Source organism: Zootermopsis nevadensis, unplaced genomic scaffold (assembly GCF_977971745.1).
Source record: "Zootermopsis nevadensis isolate Lab colony 2312 unplaced genomic scaffold, Znev_1.0 Znev_ptg000050l, whole genome shotgun sequence".
NCBI classification, from domain to species: domain Eukaryota; kingdom Metazoa; phylum Arthropoda; class Insecta; order Blattodea; family Termopsidae; genus Zootermopsis; species Zootermopsis nevadensis.
This window is the reverse complement of record NW_028259182.1, coordinates 3258664-3273481: the sequence shown is the minus strand read 5'-3', so window position 1 is coordinate 3273481 and position 14818 is coordinate 3258664. Positions and strand designations below refer to the sequence as shown.

Genomic DNA, 14818 nt, shown 5'->3' with positions numbered 1-14818 from the left:
AAATGTATATTAGTGACTTCTGTGTTGTTGTGTATCATTTCGTTAGTGGGTTATTTTAAAATCCTGTAACAACTGATTAAGTTATACCCAGCAGAACGATACATAGCATAAATGCGAGTAATGAACCACGAAGGATCAATGCCCGATTTCGCCATTACGGGCCGTAGACTGAATAAAACCAGTTTTCTCCTCATTTTCAGTATATATTTCTTGTTTCCCCTCATTCTAATGTATGCCTACGTCATTTTATCACAGTCCCGAAGTGGCTACTTACTTAATTTCACTTACCGAATACGTCTACTTCGTCTTGAAACACGAGGAATTTACGTTCTCCCTCAGAGCAAGCAAGTACGCTTCAAAGCGTCGAGTCCACACATTCTAAAACGCTTCATCGCCCTGACGATGGAAGCATCAAGGACTTCTGAAACGACGGTAAACTTCTACCAGACCACATGACGCAACAACCCAGAAGACAACCATCTCCCTTATCTTTTACCTTTACGTGGATGCTGAACCTACCATGAGTATCCAGCGATGTATTATCGAACTCTACCTTCAATATTTACAAGAACACACAAAAAGGCAGAAATCTCAGCTTTCAGTATAGGCTTTGAAGTCAGAGCTGTTTCGTAGACAAAACAGTTGTCAGAGTGCTTAGAGAAGTGATTCTCAACCAAGGGGTGTTCCAGGAGAAAGTGAATGGCTTATAAAAACAGAAACATTACGAGAAAATCTGCTCACTACCACTTTCAGGTTAATTTGATATCTCAGGTTCTCACGGCAGTATGGCAGACGTTTATCAGATGTCTCAAAGGTACTTCCTGCCTCCATCATCGTCCTGATGATAGAGGCAACAAGGACCTCTGAAACATCGGTAAACGTCTACCAGACTACACGACGCAACAACCCAGAAAACAACCATTATCAGGACATTAGTAGAAATTATGCAATTTTAAGGCTAAACAATACATTTTAACGATACAACTGAAAAGGTCTTACCAGCACAACATCGAACTCACCAAGGACGGAGAACCAATCTACCGGAAGAATAATTCACTTCCAGGGTTGCCAATCGACTCATTTAAAACAAACGGAGAAGTGAAAACACGTACAGTTGGCTATTATTATAATAAAAATAAATTTTATATCTGAATCCACATCTTCCCTCGTTTAAATACTCTGTATCAGTTTCGCATGTCAAATGACACTGAGACAAAGCTACTTGTTCCATACTGACAATTAGCAACGCTGTCAGTAGCTCAGACGGGACCTCGGGGCACAGAGAAATTGAAAATTTTGTAACCAAAAAGATGGTGTAATCCATGCATCCATAATCCCAAATGCATATTTCTGCTACGCATAATCCAACGTCCTTGATCCTCATTTCTTATTTCTGAATTCAAATTTCCACTAAATTCGACCTAAAAGCAATGATACATATGTTAATAATGATATTTCACATTAGGGATCATTTTCATTCAACGAACTATGTTCTGCATCTTCAACAAACACGTTTATTCAAAGACCTAAGATTTACATACCACGATTCAAACGTGCTGGTCATATTATACATATTTTGTAGAACATTATATCGTTTTAAGAAATTAAGTCTTCACGAGGAACTGCTTACTTTACATCAGTGGTATTCAACCTTTTTTGTTCGCGTACCCCCCCAGATATAATTCCTCTTTAACTTTGTACCCCCCAAAGTTGTTGGTGTATAATTCAAGTTATACATAGTATATAATCTACATCTAAAATAAATTAAATAAATTACATTACTGATTATTCAGTGTTTATCATAAAATAATATTTTTTTTAAATTTCACGTACCCCCTAAGATGTCTTCGCGTACCCCAGGTTGAATACCACTGCTTTACAGCATACACAAATTCTATTCCGTATAAGTCAAGCTTCCATATCGAAAAACATTTCAGATTGGTAATATTCAAGACATCTGAGCTCATATTTTAGGTCATGTATCAATTTCCCGGTCGTTGAACACTTATAAGGTTAGGTTTCTGCTCTATTTAAAGCACAGGTAATTTCTTAAGGACGCAAAGCTTCGCTGTCACATTGAGTAACACATACTGAGAGCTTTTGGTACCGAGATAGTGAGTGAACTGCATAAAACTGCATAATTACGAGCCACCAAAATTATACTTTCACCAAATATAATTACGATTATTCAATTGGGAAGAATGCGATTGTCTGAGTATGCAAAACACAAGCGAGACATAGGAAGTGTGCAGATAATTTTCATTGGAAACCCCAAAAGGAGACCACTTGGAACAGTCAGACAGAAGAAAGGACAATATTGAAGTATATGTTAAGTTGGAAATTTCACTGGCTCAGTGAGTAGATTTTCTCGAGGATTCTGTTCCACAGTTCGTGAAGTACGTTAGGTTAGGTTAGTTTAGGTTAGGTTAGGTTAGGTGAGGTTAGTTTATGTTAGGTGAGGTTAGGTTAGGTTAGGTGAGGTTAGGTTAGGTGAGGTGAGGTTAGGTGAGGTTAGGTTAGGTTAGTTTAGGTTAGGTTAGGTTAGGTTAGGTGAGGTTAGTTTAGGTTAGGTTATGTTAGGTGAGGTTAGGTTAGGTTAGGTGAGGTTAGGTTAGGTTAGGTTAGGTGAGGTTAGGTTAGTTTAGGTTAGGTGAGGTTAGTTTAGGTTAGGTTAGGTGAGGTTAGGTTAGGTTAGGTGAGGTTAGGTTAGGTTATACTGTAAAGATATAAAACATGAAGTTCGCCCAACAACTCCCAAGGCAGAACTCAAAATTTGATAAAAACGAACCGCTCAGTTCACCACACACACATGTACGAAGGCAAGTGGATAAGTGCGTAGTACAAGCAGCGGAATACAGGGCGAGCGACAAGGACACAAGCGATGCAGAAATACACCTCCACTATTTCATCAATTTGTGTACTGTCCAAAGGAAACATGGAAATTCAAAAATATGGATAAATTAAATTAAAAAGCATGCATGCCTATAAAAACCTTAAACCTACTTCAGCCTCACGCTCCGACCGCTTTACACTCGGGGAAACGGTCCTCAGCCTCGCAGAATAATTATATCACATTTTAAAAAGGGAAATTTTTCTTTATAAGCGTGGCGACGCCAATGAACTTTAACAGTCCACAAAACCCCGTAGTTTGTTCAAACATACTACAGCCCGAATGTGGGCTGTCTCTTGTTGGTTGTAGAGCGGTGTAGTTTTGGCATAAGTTAACAAACGTTTCAGAGGTCCTTGCTGCCTCCATCATCAGGGCGATGGTAAATTTCTACCAGACTAAACTTCTCTGTACGTATCTCACGAGTTGAGAACGGCTGAATAGATTTTCACAAAACTTTCGTTTCGACAATTTCTGCTTGAATTTGTGGAAACAATTCGACTGTGATTAAATCGGACACTTTACTTGGAGACACGTGACTCTGCAGTCAACGTCGTTAAATATTTTCGTTTGTATCAAAAGTTACAGGAAAAACACAAAAATGAAACGTTTTGTAGCCAATACGCCCTTTTCATACGTCTTTGATTTTCCGAGATAATTAAACTACTAAACATTACGAACAGAAATAAATCATAAGATAGTGTAATTGCGTCATATTGTGAATATTATATCAATTATTTATTTTTAATCCGTCTGATCACAATATAATTTTTATTTAAAATTTCTTATAATTAAGATAATAAAATATCATTCATGTTCCATATCGATTGATCGATTTACATTTCAGAACATTTACACAACATGTTTCGGTTCTTATAAAACCATCATCAGGTGTAAAATATATCTAAGAACTTTAAAACTCAATTATGATTTCTGTAGTTTTTTTGGTGATGTTTCATTACGTTTGTTTTTCCATTTTTGGGAGAAGGTGTTGTTTTTCTTAAATGTTATTAGATGTACATATCGGCCAAAGGTGTAGGAGTGAGTGTCCCGATATGTCCAGAAGTACGAGTGTCTTCGAATAGGTGTGGGTCAATACTCATTGACCCACACCTATTCGAAGAAGTGGAAAAACAAACGTAATGAAACATCACCAAAAAACTACAGAAATCATAATTGAGTTTTTTAAGTTCTTAGATATATTTTACACCTGATGATGGTTTTATAAAAACCGAAACATGGTGTGTAAATGTTCCGAAATGTAAATCGATACGGAACATGAATGATATTTTATTATCTTAATTATAAGAAATTTTAAATAAAAATTATATTGTGATCAGACGGATTAAAACAAATAATTTAGAAATAAATCAACAAATCGTAGAGAACTGTTAATACTTCCTACCAGCATCAACATCCACAATGATGCATCTGAAGAGAATCTAGCGTAATTAAGTTCTCCTTTGAACGTGTCTCTAATAGCATGGAGCACCTTGAAGAAAACAGGGTTAAAATCGAACGCTTCTAACTAAGATTTTATTCATGAATTCCTGCCTACTTACTTTTCACAAAAGACATCGGAGTGAACTGCTATCTAATTTAAGTACTTCCCACTGTCATCACTATTATTATCGTTAAAACACATGATCATGCCTTCTTTACCTATTCGTTTGGCGGAAACTGATTTACTGAGTGAACAGCATGGATTTCTACAGGGTGATTAAAAAGCCGTGAAACCCATATTAAAATATTTACTGATGGTTGAAATTCGATACAATTCGATTCGATTAATATCGCTGTGACTATACGTAAGAGTCCGCGCAGGTCACGTGATGTTACCTGCTCGCGCCAGACCGTCAGTTGCCTTTCAACAGTCGAAGTGCAAGGATGTCTTTTTCTCAAGTGCATCGAGTGTTCACTGTCGAACACTGTCTGGCGTCTCGTTATTAATTAACTTGCAAGAACGAGTTCAGGGACACGTTTCCGCGATTCTCCTGTGCCAAACAAATCGACAATGCGTCTTCTGGTGAGAAGTTCCCGTGGCACAGAAACTCCTCGCAGGGTTACATCGAACATGAGGACAAGAGTGAATGCTGAACGCTGTGGGCATTTCCAACGCTTGATAAACTATTTGTTCTTTTTGATTTAATTGTAAAGTACTTTTAGACTAAGACAACGTGTGTCAGGAATGGGTTAGCGTGACTTTTCGACTGTATTATTACAAACTATGTAACACCTGTAATATAACTATCAGCCTGCGATATACATCGGAGGCTGAAATTTTATAAATTGTGTCGAAGAGATGCGAGAGACAAAATGGTACTGGGTAAATCATTTGGAAAGAATGGAAAGTGGCCGCCTTCCAAAACTGGCAATCCGTCACCGATCGAAGAGACTTCGGACCCAAATCGCCTGTCTTAGGATTCACAAAGTTCACGATGAGGATGATGAACACTGCATTTCATCAGCCAGTTTACCGCGAGCTACACACCGAACGACCCTCGTCCGATGATAAGATTCCGTGCGTACAGGAAGAACTAAGCAGTGCTACTCAACTTCATGGCACCGCGGACGCCCGCCCAAAATGCTCTTTCATTCATTTTGATTAAACAAACATAGACTTTGTAAAATATAGACATAGACTACAGCCTACTCAACACGCGGACCTCCGGTTGATAAACAGAGAAGTACAGTAGGTATTCAGAGAGACTATTATAATAGTCTTTGTAGTGTTCACAAGTGACCAAAAGGCCTGCGTTTCTTGCCTTATTCCACGACAGTTTATAATTTTTAAGCCTACATGACGAGAAGTGTGAAAAGGTCGTCGAAAATCTCCTACATTTATACGGAAATTCCGGGGTAAAACACGGACAAATTCTAGAAATCTCATATTCGGAACATCCGAACGCCACATACTGACGAGGCGTCCTACGAGCAAAGTCCGGGACTTAGACCAATCGGTGGTCAATATATAGGATCGACACAAAAGTATGAAATCACCGCTACACCGTCATCGAAAAGGATAACAAAACCACTTACAGTGTACTCGTGTTTCGAGTACTTTCACTTTAGCTCTTCGGGATTTTTTTTCAGGCATTCCACATAGCCTTAACGTCCATTCACTGCGATGAAGGAATAATAATTTTTTTATTATTATTTGTAGTGTTCTGTCTGACGACAGGTCCATATGAAAAGGATCCTTCCATCCTTTTCTCGGACTGGGACATGTTCATATACGTTCTTGGCAGATGATCCAGAAGTGGTTTGCCATTGCCTTCTTCTGTGTGTGAATGGAGTAATTGTTGGGATGCCACGGAGGAAAACTCCGTGTTGCTTATACCACGGCCTTGCCCAACACAAGTTATAAATTCGGGCACCGCCGGGAATCGAACCCGAGACCCCAGGATTACAAGGCCAGCGTTCTAACCGCTAGACCACCACAACAGATAAATAACTCTGCACAAAATCATATTTAATTCTGTCTTGTATTTCATTAGTAATATACGCGTAACATGTTATAGATAAAATTTCTCCTTTCGGTACCATTCCACAGCCTGTTATTATCTGGGAGTTAAAACGGTCCTGTTAGAGGCCTGATCGGCAGACAGACAGACAGTGACGCTCCATCGCAGCAATAAGGCGCCTAGCCTACAGCCAGACAACGGAACACGTAAACCTACGACTTTGGGCTTAGCAGTTGCAAGAACGAGACAATTCGACAAGAGTCAAATGCACTTTATATATTTTGCACCTACAAATGTCAGCAGCTCCGAATACACAAGGTCGAAATGATAATTAATATTCAATAATTCTAAAATATATGGAATAAAGTGGGACTGGCATATATGAGGTACTATCACAGTATTTTCCTTAGCGATCCATATGAAATAGCGTAAAACCTCAAGACAGGGTAGCCCACCCCCGGACCGAGATCTCCCGAATGCTAACCACTAGTTTCTGTTACAGCTCCATTTACAAGGAACGCATCGTGGTATAGGCCTATCTGTGGGCCACCCATATTCGTCCGTCACTTGAGCAGTCGCTGGCTACAAACGGACAGCAAGCTTGTGTCGTCAAGTCCCCGCGTACAACACAGAAAAATATTTAATATTTAAAAAGTGTATTAACTGTAAACCAATGTTTCTTCTTAAATTAAAAATGTGTCGACAGCGTCTCTTTACCCGAGAGAATATAAATTTAAAATGTCTGAAAACGAGGCGCGTAAGGATATAACTGGGGGGGACAGAGAACCATAAATTGGGAAATTTTGAAAATTCCGTAACTTCCAATTGTACAGATCACCAAGTATTGTCAGGACAGTGGTTGAACACCTATCTCAGATGTGAGGACATGAAATGCACGCAGAATTTTGGTGGGGAATGAAAATCCCTAGGAAATCGACAACGTGGAAAGCCCGTGGAGAGTGACAATAACAATATGGATCCTAAGAGGGAATGTTGTTAATTACAACAAATACACGAAGGCCCATACACGTGTTTACATTAATTAATTTCCCTTACTATTAACCTATATCTGCTTACACTTAACGCACCTCTAAAAATTATTGCCTTAAAACGAGAAACGCGTTTTCGTTCAACAAAATTCCAGAAATCAGTTTTCAAAGGACGCATTTTTTTTAAAACAAATAAACGGGCACTGTAAGCGTATCAAATTTCGTAAAAATCCATCAGGTCAAAGACGTGATGAAAATGTCGTTCAACGTGAAATTTTCAACGCTCAAAATTCGTAAGTTTGGAAAGGGTTCCCGTAAATACCACATATCTCGGTCAAAAATCTGATTCCGCTCGCACCGAGGTTTCTGCCCCGTGCAGGCCTAAGAGCGACGTTTCGATAACGACACAGGCTACGACATATTTAAAATCCTTTATAATCATTGCTTTATAACACAAAGGCTAGCCCAACAACAAAATGGCGCCCAACACCTAACATGGAGGCGACAGGTTCTTGTAAAACGATGAGTTTTTCAGCCAAACAATGTTGTGGCTAACAACACAGAAGAGTGAAGAAGCGAGTTTTGACGAAAAGGCATTTTCTAGTCGAAGCCTCCTTGTATTGATTCACTTACAGGCTTAAATTTCATTCTACAAATACGGGGATTTAAAAAAAAGCCAACTTTTGTCTTCAGAACACCAGTAAACTTACTTTTAACAACGACCTCTGCGAAAAGATTTCTACGTTTGTTTCTTTTCAATCACAAAATGGCATTCGATTCCCGAGCCTCAATTAGTTTCATATTTTTTACAAAGCAAATAATCATCTATTCACATTTTTCCCAAAATAATGACCCCAGAAATGAAACACGAAGACAGAAGCTTATGTCTCCTTGTACCACGACAGGTTTCCTGTTAATTAGTCCGATAAGTAAGAGAATTACACCTTTCAACTATCTGATGGAACAATGAATCTGAGAACACGACTGTCTGGGTGGAAAAAACAGGGTCTACATGGCTGATAACGCTGTATCAACTGCACTGGTTATACAATGATAAACAGTCTGATAATTAATAAGATGGGAGAGATTGAATGACGTCGTGGCTTATTATAAACCTCGTTGACTGGAAGGATAAGATAGCGTCTCCAAGCCGAGATTCGAACCCGTAATTATTACTTATTTAAAACGGACATAGATTGTTAACCGCTGCCCAGAGACCTGATATAAAACTACAATATTCACACACTAATCTACCTTAAGCAGCTAGTTATTCAGTTCCCATGGAAGTCAACGCCGGCTAACACAAACACGTAAATGGAATCCATTTTCCTAAGAATCTAATATTTATCACCCTTCCACCTGCAAACAAATCCCTCTAGCAAAAGAGTTGTCAGTGGAACCATGGTTCCGGAGAATCTGACGTAAATACGTCTATACGGAAAGGAAGTTTATATATTGGCTTTATTCTAAATATTTCCTTTATACATGCTTTACAATTGAGTAAAGTTTGATTAAGACATTGCTTATTTAACTTGAATTAGTTACGCTTAAGATGGGTCTGTGGTAGATGAATGTAATGTTTTATAGGTAATAACAATGCCGAGTAAACACGACGTTCCCTAAGTAAACTTGTTACACATTTTTGCCGAATGGCCCTTCGTTATAGACGTATTTACGTCAAAAATCTTCCCATGTGCTACACACCCCGCCAATCTCAAATAATAGGGCTTAATCATCCAGGCGAAGGGCACGCTCTGTTTCAAATATCTTCCTCAGAACTTCGTTCTCAAACACGATACTTCATAACACATCAGAAAATTAACACGGTAACAAAAACCTCTGCGAAAACCACTGTACCCACCTGTAGAATATTTGGTTTCCCCTCACCCCCGAAAAATATTATTTTCACCTCTATTCAATTCATCAGCAACTTACTTCTCACAGACGAAATCTGTTTTGTACATTCGTCTTTTCCATTACCTGCACTGAACTTACGAAGATTCAAACGTTTCTATTTTTACACACACGATCGCCATGTTGGAAAAATCCTCAGATAGCGAAAAAGCACTTAACTAGCAACGGAGTAAGAAACTTGGTCCCAACCACGGATTAGAGCCAAAGACGCTATGCTCTCCCCTCAGTTACGAGTTTCAAACTGAATGGGGGGGGGAAAGGGGGACAAACGAGACGAATGAATGGTAGAAGGGTCGCAGAATACATCACAGCCTTCCTCCTACGCAGGCAGTGCGTCCTACCGCTCACAAAAAAAAACTTTCCACGCACAAAAGACGTTCCCAGCGATCAAAACAAAGTTCCCATTTCAACCTACAAGCAGACATATATATATATATATATATATATATATAAAACACCTTCTTTTACGGAAAAATTACAAAACAGATATTAGTCATCTGTACATGAAATTCGATTTGAACTGTATCGATTTCGTTTAAAAAAAAATCAAACAAGTATGGAACATGATATAAACAAAGTCGTCTTGAAGACCTATAAATTTTTATTTGAAACATTACAACAAACACTGCATAAAAGACGTCAAACTATGTCAGTGTTTACTTCTACGACAAACAAAACTTCGTGTTCAATTTGAGGTTATAACAGCGTCGAGTCGCAATATGGCTGCCTTCTACGTAGTCTGGTACAAGTTTACCAATGTTTCAGAAATCCTTGCTGCCTCAATCATCAGGGTGATAGCAAGGACCTCTGAAACGTCGGTAAACTTCTACCAGACTACAGGGAGATACAGCCCAAAGTTCAGGTTCCATAAGGTGGGAAATTTGACCACATGAGCAACAATCAGATTCTCAAAAATTCTTTTCTGTGTAATTATTCCACAAGTACAAGGAAATGATGAACAATGTATTTTAACATTCTCTCTTAATTTCAAGGACGTAAAACAACCACTCACTACGAAGTCATAAATTAAACATAACGAAAAAATAAAATTCAACATAATTTTGATTAAGAACCTGGCATGTTGCCCTATATTAATTCTTAGCGCTGATTTCAACACAAGACATACATGGAACAAGGACATAAAGGAATTCAAATTCACAAGAAAATTACGTAGCATATTCAACTTATGTTTAACACTGTTTACTGATATCAGAAAACACGTGATTTTAAAATTGTATTTGACAGTAACAAACAATGGGAACAGCTGTTCAACCTAAACACGAACGTCAGACCAAGGACTTTACTAACAATGACAACATAAAATAAAGCTGACATTAAAATACAGGTGTCAAAATATCTGTTAATGACAATTATTGAGTAATAATTAACCTGTTTTCAATAATAACGGAGTAGCAGTTTTTATAAAATGTTAAAAAGTTTTAAGAAAATGTACTCATTCACAATTCCCCCCGGCCTGCGTGTCGAAAAACAAGTGTCAATTTGGTCCTCGGTCTTAGAAACGGTTAAGCTGAGTCACTTCTACCCACAATGCACCCGTCCATCGCACAACACTAAGCCACAACGGCGTCCACAAAATATGGTTTAACATACACGAGGCTAGCAAAAAGCCCAACTAGACTCCACAAAACACAGTTCGAACCAATTCACACCTTTATAATTATTAACCGAAGGTAATTGAAAGTAATGATCGTCTTAATTCGAGGTATGTTTCATTATGTGTCATTCAGGTTTATAAAATAACGCTGAGGAGTATTCTGTCGAGCATAGAGGTTAACTTTAAAAAACAAAGTGCAAATTGCAATATCTCTGACAAAACGTCAAAGCACGACTCTAAGAACCATGGAACCAAAATGCAACATAAGTCAAGACCATATTAAACAGCTTATTTTCCCCACTGCTATTACATACGTAAAGAGAATTAGTAATGAATGCCACGACACAAACAATAAAGTGACATGAAAAATGACATCTGAATGCATTAAGCAGCGATGAAACAATATCACATGCTCCACAGCTTAATACATGGCTGGGTCGACAGACTTTTGAGACACTGTCTTGTTTATACAGGACACACTTTTGCAAGTGTTCCCAAGACATCCTAAATCCTTTTAAATGAAAATAAATTACCAGGAAAAAAACTTCTATTATCAACAACATTGCTGCTTTGATAGAAAATCAGACCACGTGAAATTGACACAAGAAAATATTTTAAATTGTGGTAGGCAGGAAATATTCTGCCTCGCAGAAAAACATTTTTTAAAAAAAAATTTGGAGCGCAGGACTATTTTAAAAAGCTGAAAGCGAAGAATTCAGATGCCATTATTCTGGGCGGAATCACGCAAGCGAAACTACATCCATATCCTAAGAGCTGACGCCTGAATTTTGGTGTTAAGTCGACTATTCAAATTTATTGGTCACACCTTGGAAACCACAACAAATCGCATCTAAAAAAAAATGAAATGTGGTTCGGCACAAGATGATACGACAGCAAAAAATCTGCAACAATTCAAAGTAATTTTTGTCCACTAGTGGATATACTGATCATCACCATGAAGCACCGAGACAGTGGTTAATCTCAACAAAGAACTCACAGAACTGTTATTCACTTAATTCCACACTGAAGAAGGCAGTCTTCTGAGATCCTGCGCCATACAGTCTGGTAGGAGGCAACAGACATTTTGGTGGCGCTTACCATCTCTATCATCAGGGCAGTGATCACCCTGAAGAATGAGGCAGGAAGCGCCTCTCAAACACTGGCAAACTTCTACCAGACCGCAACAAAGCAGACGACCATCTTCGGTCTCGCCGTCGTGAGATCCTGAACCTTCACAAAGTTCAAACACTTTACCACTTTTGATGTTACGTGAATAGCGAGCACTATATGAAGAAACTATGACAACTACATTCAAGTTTACGAGAAATTAGCTTTCCAACTATGGCAATTACGATGACAGAGACGTTCGCCTCTAATAGATCACACTTTGCTGGGCTGATGATGTTCAGAGGTTACGAACTAAAGATAAGAAAACGAGCCAGCTACTAATATAAAAAAACAACAGAGTGATGAAACCGACTGTAGTAATTAATTATACAAAGTTTTATCCAAATTTTTTTCAAGGCTGATTTCACTTATATATTAAACTTTCTGGGATCATCCGCGTGGATTGTGACAAAACAGATCAACTACTAATCAAATATTCCACAATAATTGGCACATCTGCTATAGAATCAAAAAGAAAATCCTGACATAGGACAGAGGTATATACAAAATTTTCATTCACTATGAGAAACCCAAAAAACTAATTACGGTAATCAAAACATGATCAAACAAAACCTATGTACAGATGTGAGAGTATAACGTTATGGGCTAGCAGGCACTTCGAACATCAGTGGTCCCAACCTCACTTCAGAACACGCCATTAGGATGATCTAAGAAAATAACATCAGGACTGGAAGTAAATGGAACAAATCAGCTTCTGGTCAGCGCCGACGTTGTCGATACCAGAAAGAAACCATCAGACACTAGTGAGGCGGCTGGTATACAGAGAAAACCAAGTACACATGGCCGATTACATGGAAAATGAGGTAATGTTAAAATATTTTGGAATGAAAATAACTAAACCAAAACCGCATTTACAAAAAAACTAAATGATTAGGAGAAAGCTTGCTAACATTCAGTTCAGTATCCACAGTGGAATCATATAAAGCCTGTTTTACGAAGAGCCCACGTCCGTGCCTGTGGAAGGCGTGATGCAGGTCCCGACATAGAACGGAGTATACACTACACCTGACATAAAAATCCACTACTACTAGAAATGTACAGAAACTCTGCTACAATAACAATTCTCTAAATATGTGAATAACAATTCTGGCATGTCTGGCTGCGTTTCACCTTCACAGCCACGTGGAGTAAATAACCTTTGTGTGGGTGGCATATCTGGCTAGTGATCTCCTAGTAACATCCAAATGCAAAAAAATAATATATGTATTGATGTGCAGTAGTCATTACTGTGGTCAGGTTCCATCAAAAATGAAAATTTGCTGATACCTTTTAGTTCAACATCTCAATAAAAAATTTCATGAAAATCCATTCAGCTGTTAACCAGTTGCTACTCACAGAGCAAAATAGGCACATTTTTTTTACAATTTTTCATTGCATGCATACATAAATACGAAATATTTCTCTCCTTAATTCCAGAAAAGTCTCCATTTGAATTCCCTCTTTCATGCACCATACAAAATGTAATATACTATGTTCTTTAACATCAAAGGTTTAGTTGGATCAAGCATACAATAGTTTGGTAAATACCATTACAGCCTGTTTGAACACGCCATCAGGATGCTAAACTGAATATCAACTTTTAATAAATGAAACCTCTAACTAACCCCAAGACAAGCTACAAGTACATTATATTACTTGCAAAATGCAGAATAGTGAAAAGCTAATATTTCCTGTTGCACATCCCTTTGAAAAATGCCACTATTCCCAATCAGTCACATCAATGAAGAATTCAGTTCTTCAAATCAAAGTTATTAAGTATTTTAATGACATCAATCACACTTCAAAAACATTTGTTTTCACACTCAAAATCACAAGAACATGATATGCACCTCAGGCCGGGTATAATGTATGGCGAGTTTCATTCCATAGACCACGAACTGCTTTTATCCGTAAAAAAAAAATTTCAAATCAAATACGTTTTTAAATATCAGATCCTGATTTCCACAAAATATAACTGTACCGTAAGGTTAGACTAAAATAAATAACCGCATGATGTCAACGTCTTGATGTGTATGACGAAAGGTTAAGACGATTCAGTAAAACGAATGTTAATTATTAAGTAATAAAACAATTGAAATCGTTAAGTATAACTCGTGGAACCTTTAGCCACACAAATTTAAAGTTGCATGTTCACAAGACCAACGCTCACAAGATGAGCCATTAATAACTTCAAAATTCAACGCAGCTCTGAAACACCTCGTTAACGCACTCCCCTGTAATCCGAAAATTGGATTCGACCAACCACGCCATGCAAACATTGTCTGGCGTTTCAATTGAACTTGTCATATATACACAGTAACATATGTCACGAAAATCATTGACTCACCTTCATCTGAATTCTCTCCATCTTCATCTTGTAGATACAATATATCTGAAATGCACAAATCTAGTAAGTAACTAAAATTAAAACACAAAATTACAAAATCATTTCTGTGTGGTACATGCACTCACCCGCCATCTTGAAACAATCCATGAGCTTACTTGAATAGCACGTGATTGGCTAAGCAATGCGCAATATGCAAGATCTGTTTCCTTATTGGTTAATTTAATTTCGGAATCCATGTGCCACTGCCTTGTATGTGTACGTTCTGTCCATTCTACTTTCTTACTTATAAAAAGTGTATACAAGATGGCAGCACAGATCGATATACAAACTCGCTCTCAAGGACTGTGTATAGGTTGTCAGCCTATAGGGGTCGACAGCTTGTTAATAACGTCTTTCGAATTCTTCCAAGCAAACAGCCCTAGTGTTCAGAGAATG

The 14818-nt window shown here is 38.0% G+C and overlaps 1 protein-coding gene across 2 annotated transcripts in view; it reads right to left on the bottom strand.

Annotated features, from left to right (window-relative positions):
• Positions 1 to 14561, bottom strand: part of LOC110840658 (serine/threonine-protein phosphatase 4 regulatory subunit 1) — a 120400-nt gene extending 105839 nt beyond the window's left edge. The window contains exons 1-2 of one of the 2 annotated variants that reach the window (XM_022085849.2): positions 14509 to 14561; positions 14384 to 14428 (exon numbers count right to left, since the gene is read on the bottom strand). In XM_022085849.2, coding sequence (XP_021941541.1) covers positions 14384 to 14428; positions 14509 to 14530 — 67 coding nt within the window. In that variant the 5' untranslated portion in view covers positions 14531 to 14561. Of the gene's footprint in view, positions 1 to 13886; positions 13995 to 14383; positions 14429 to 14508 lie in introns of those variants that run through there. The other variant, XM_022085852.2, reaches the window with a different exon arrangement.
• Positions 14562 to 14818: the final 257 nt, after the last annotated feature.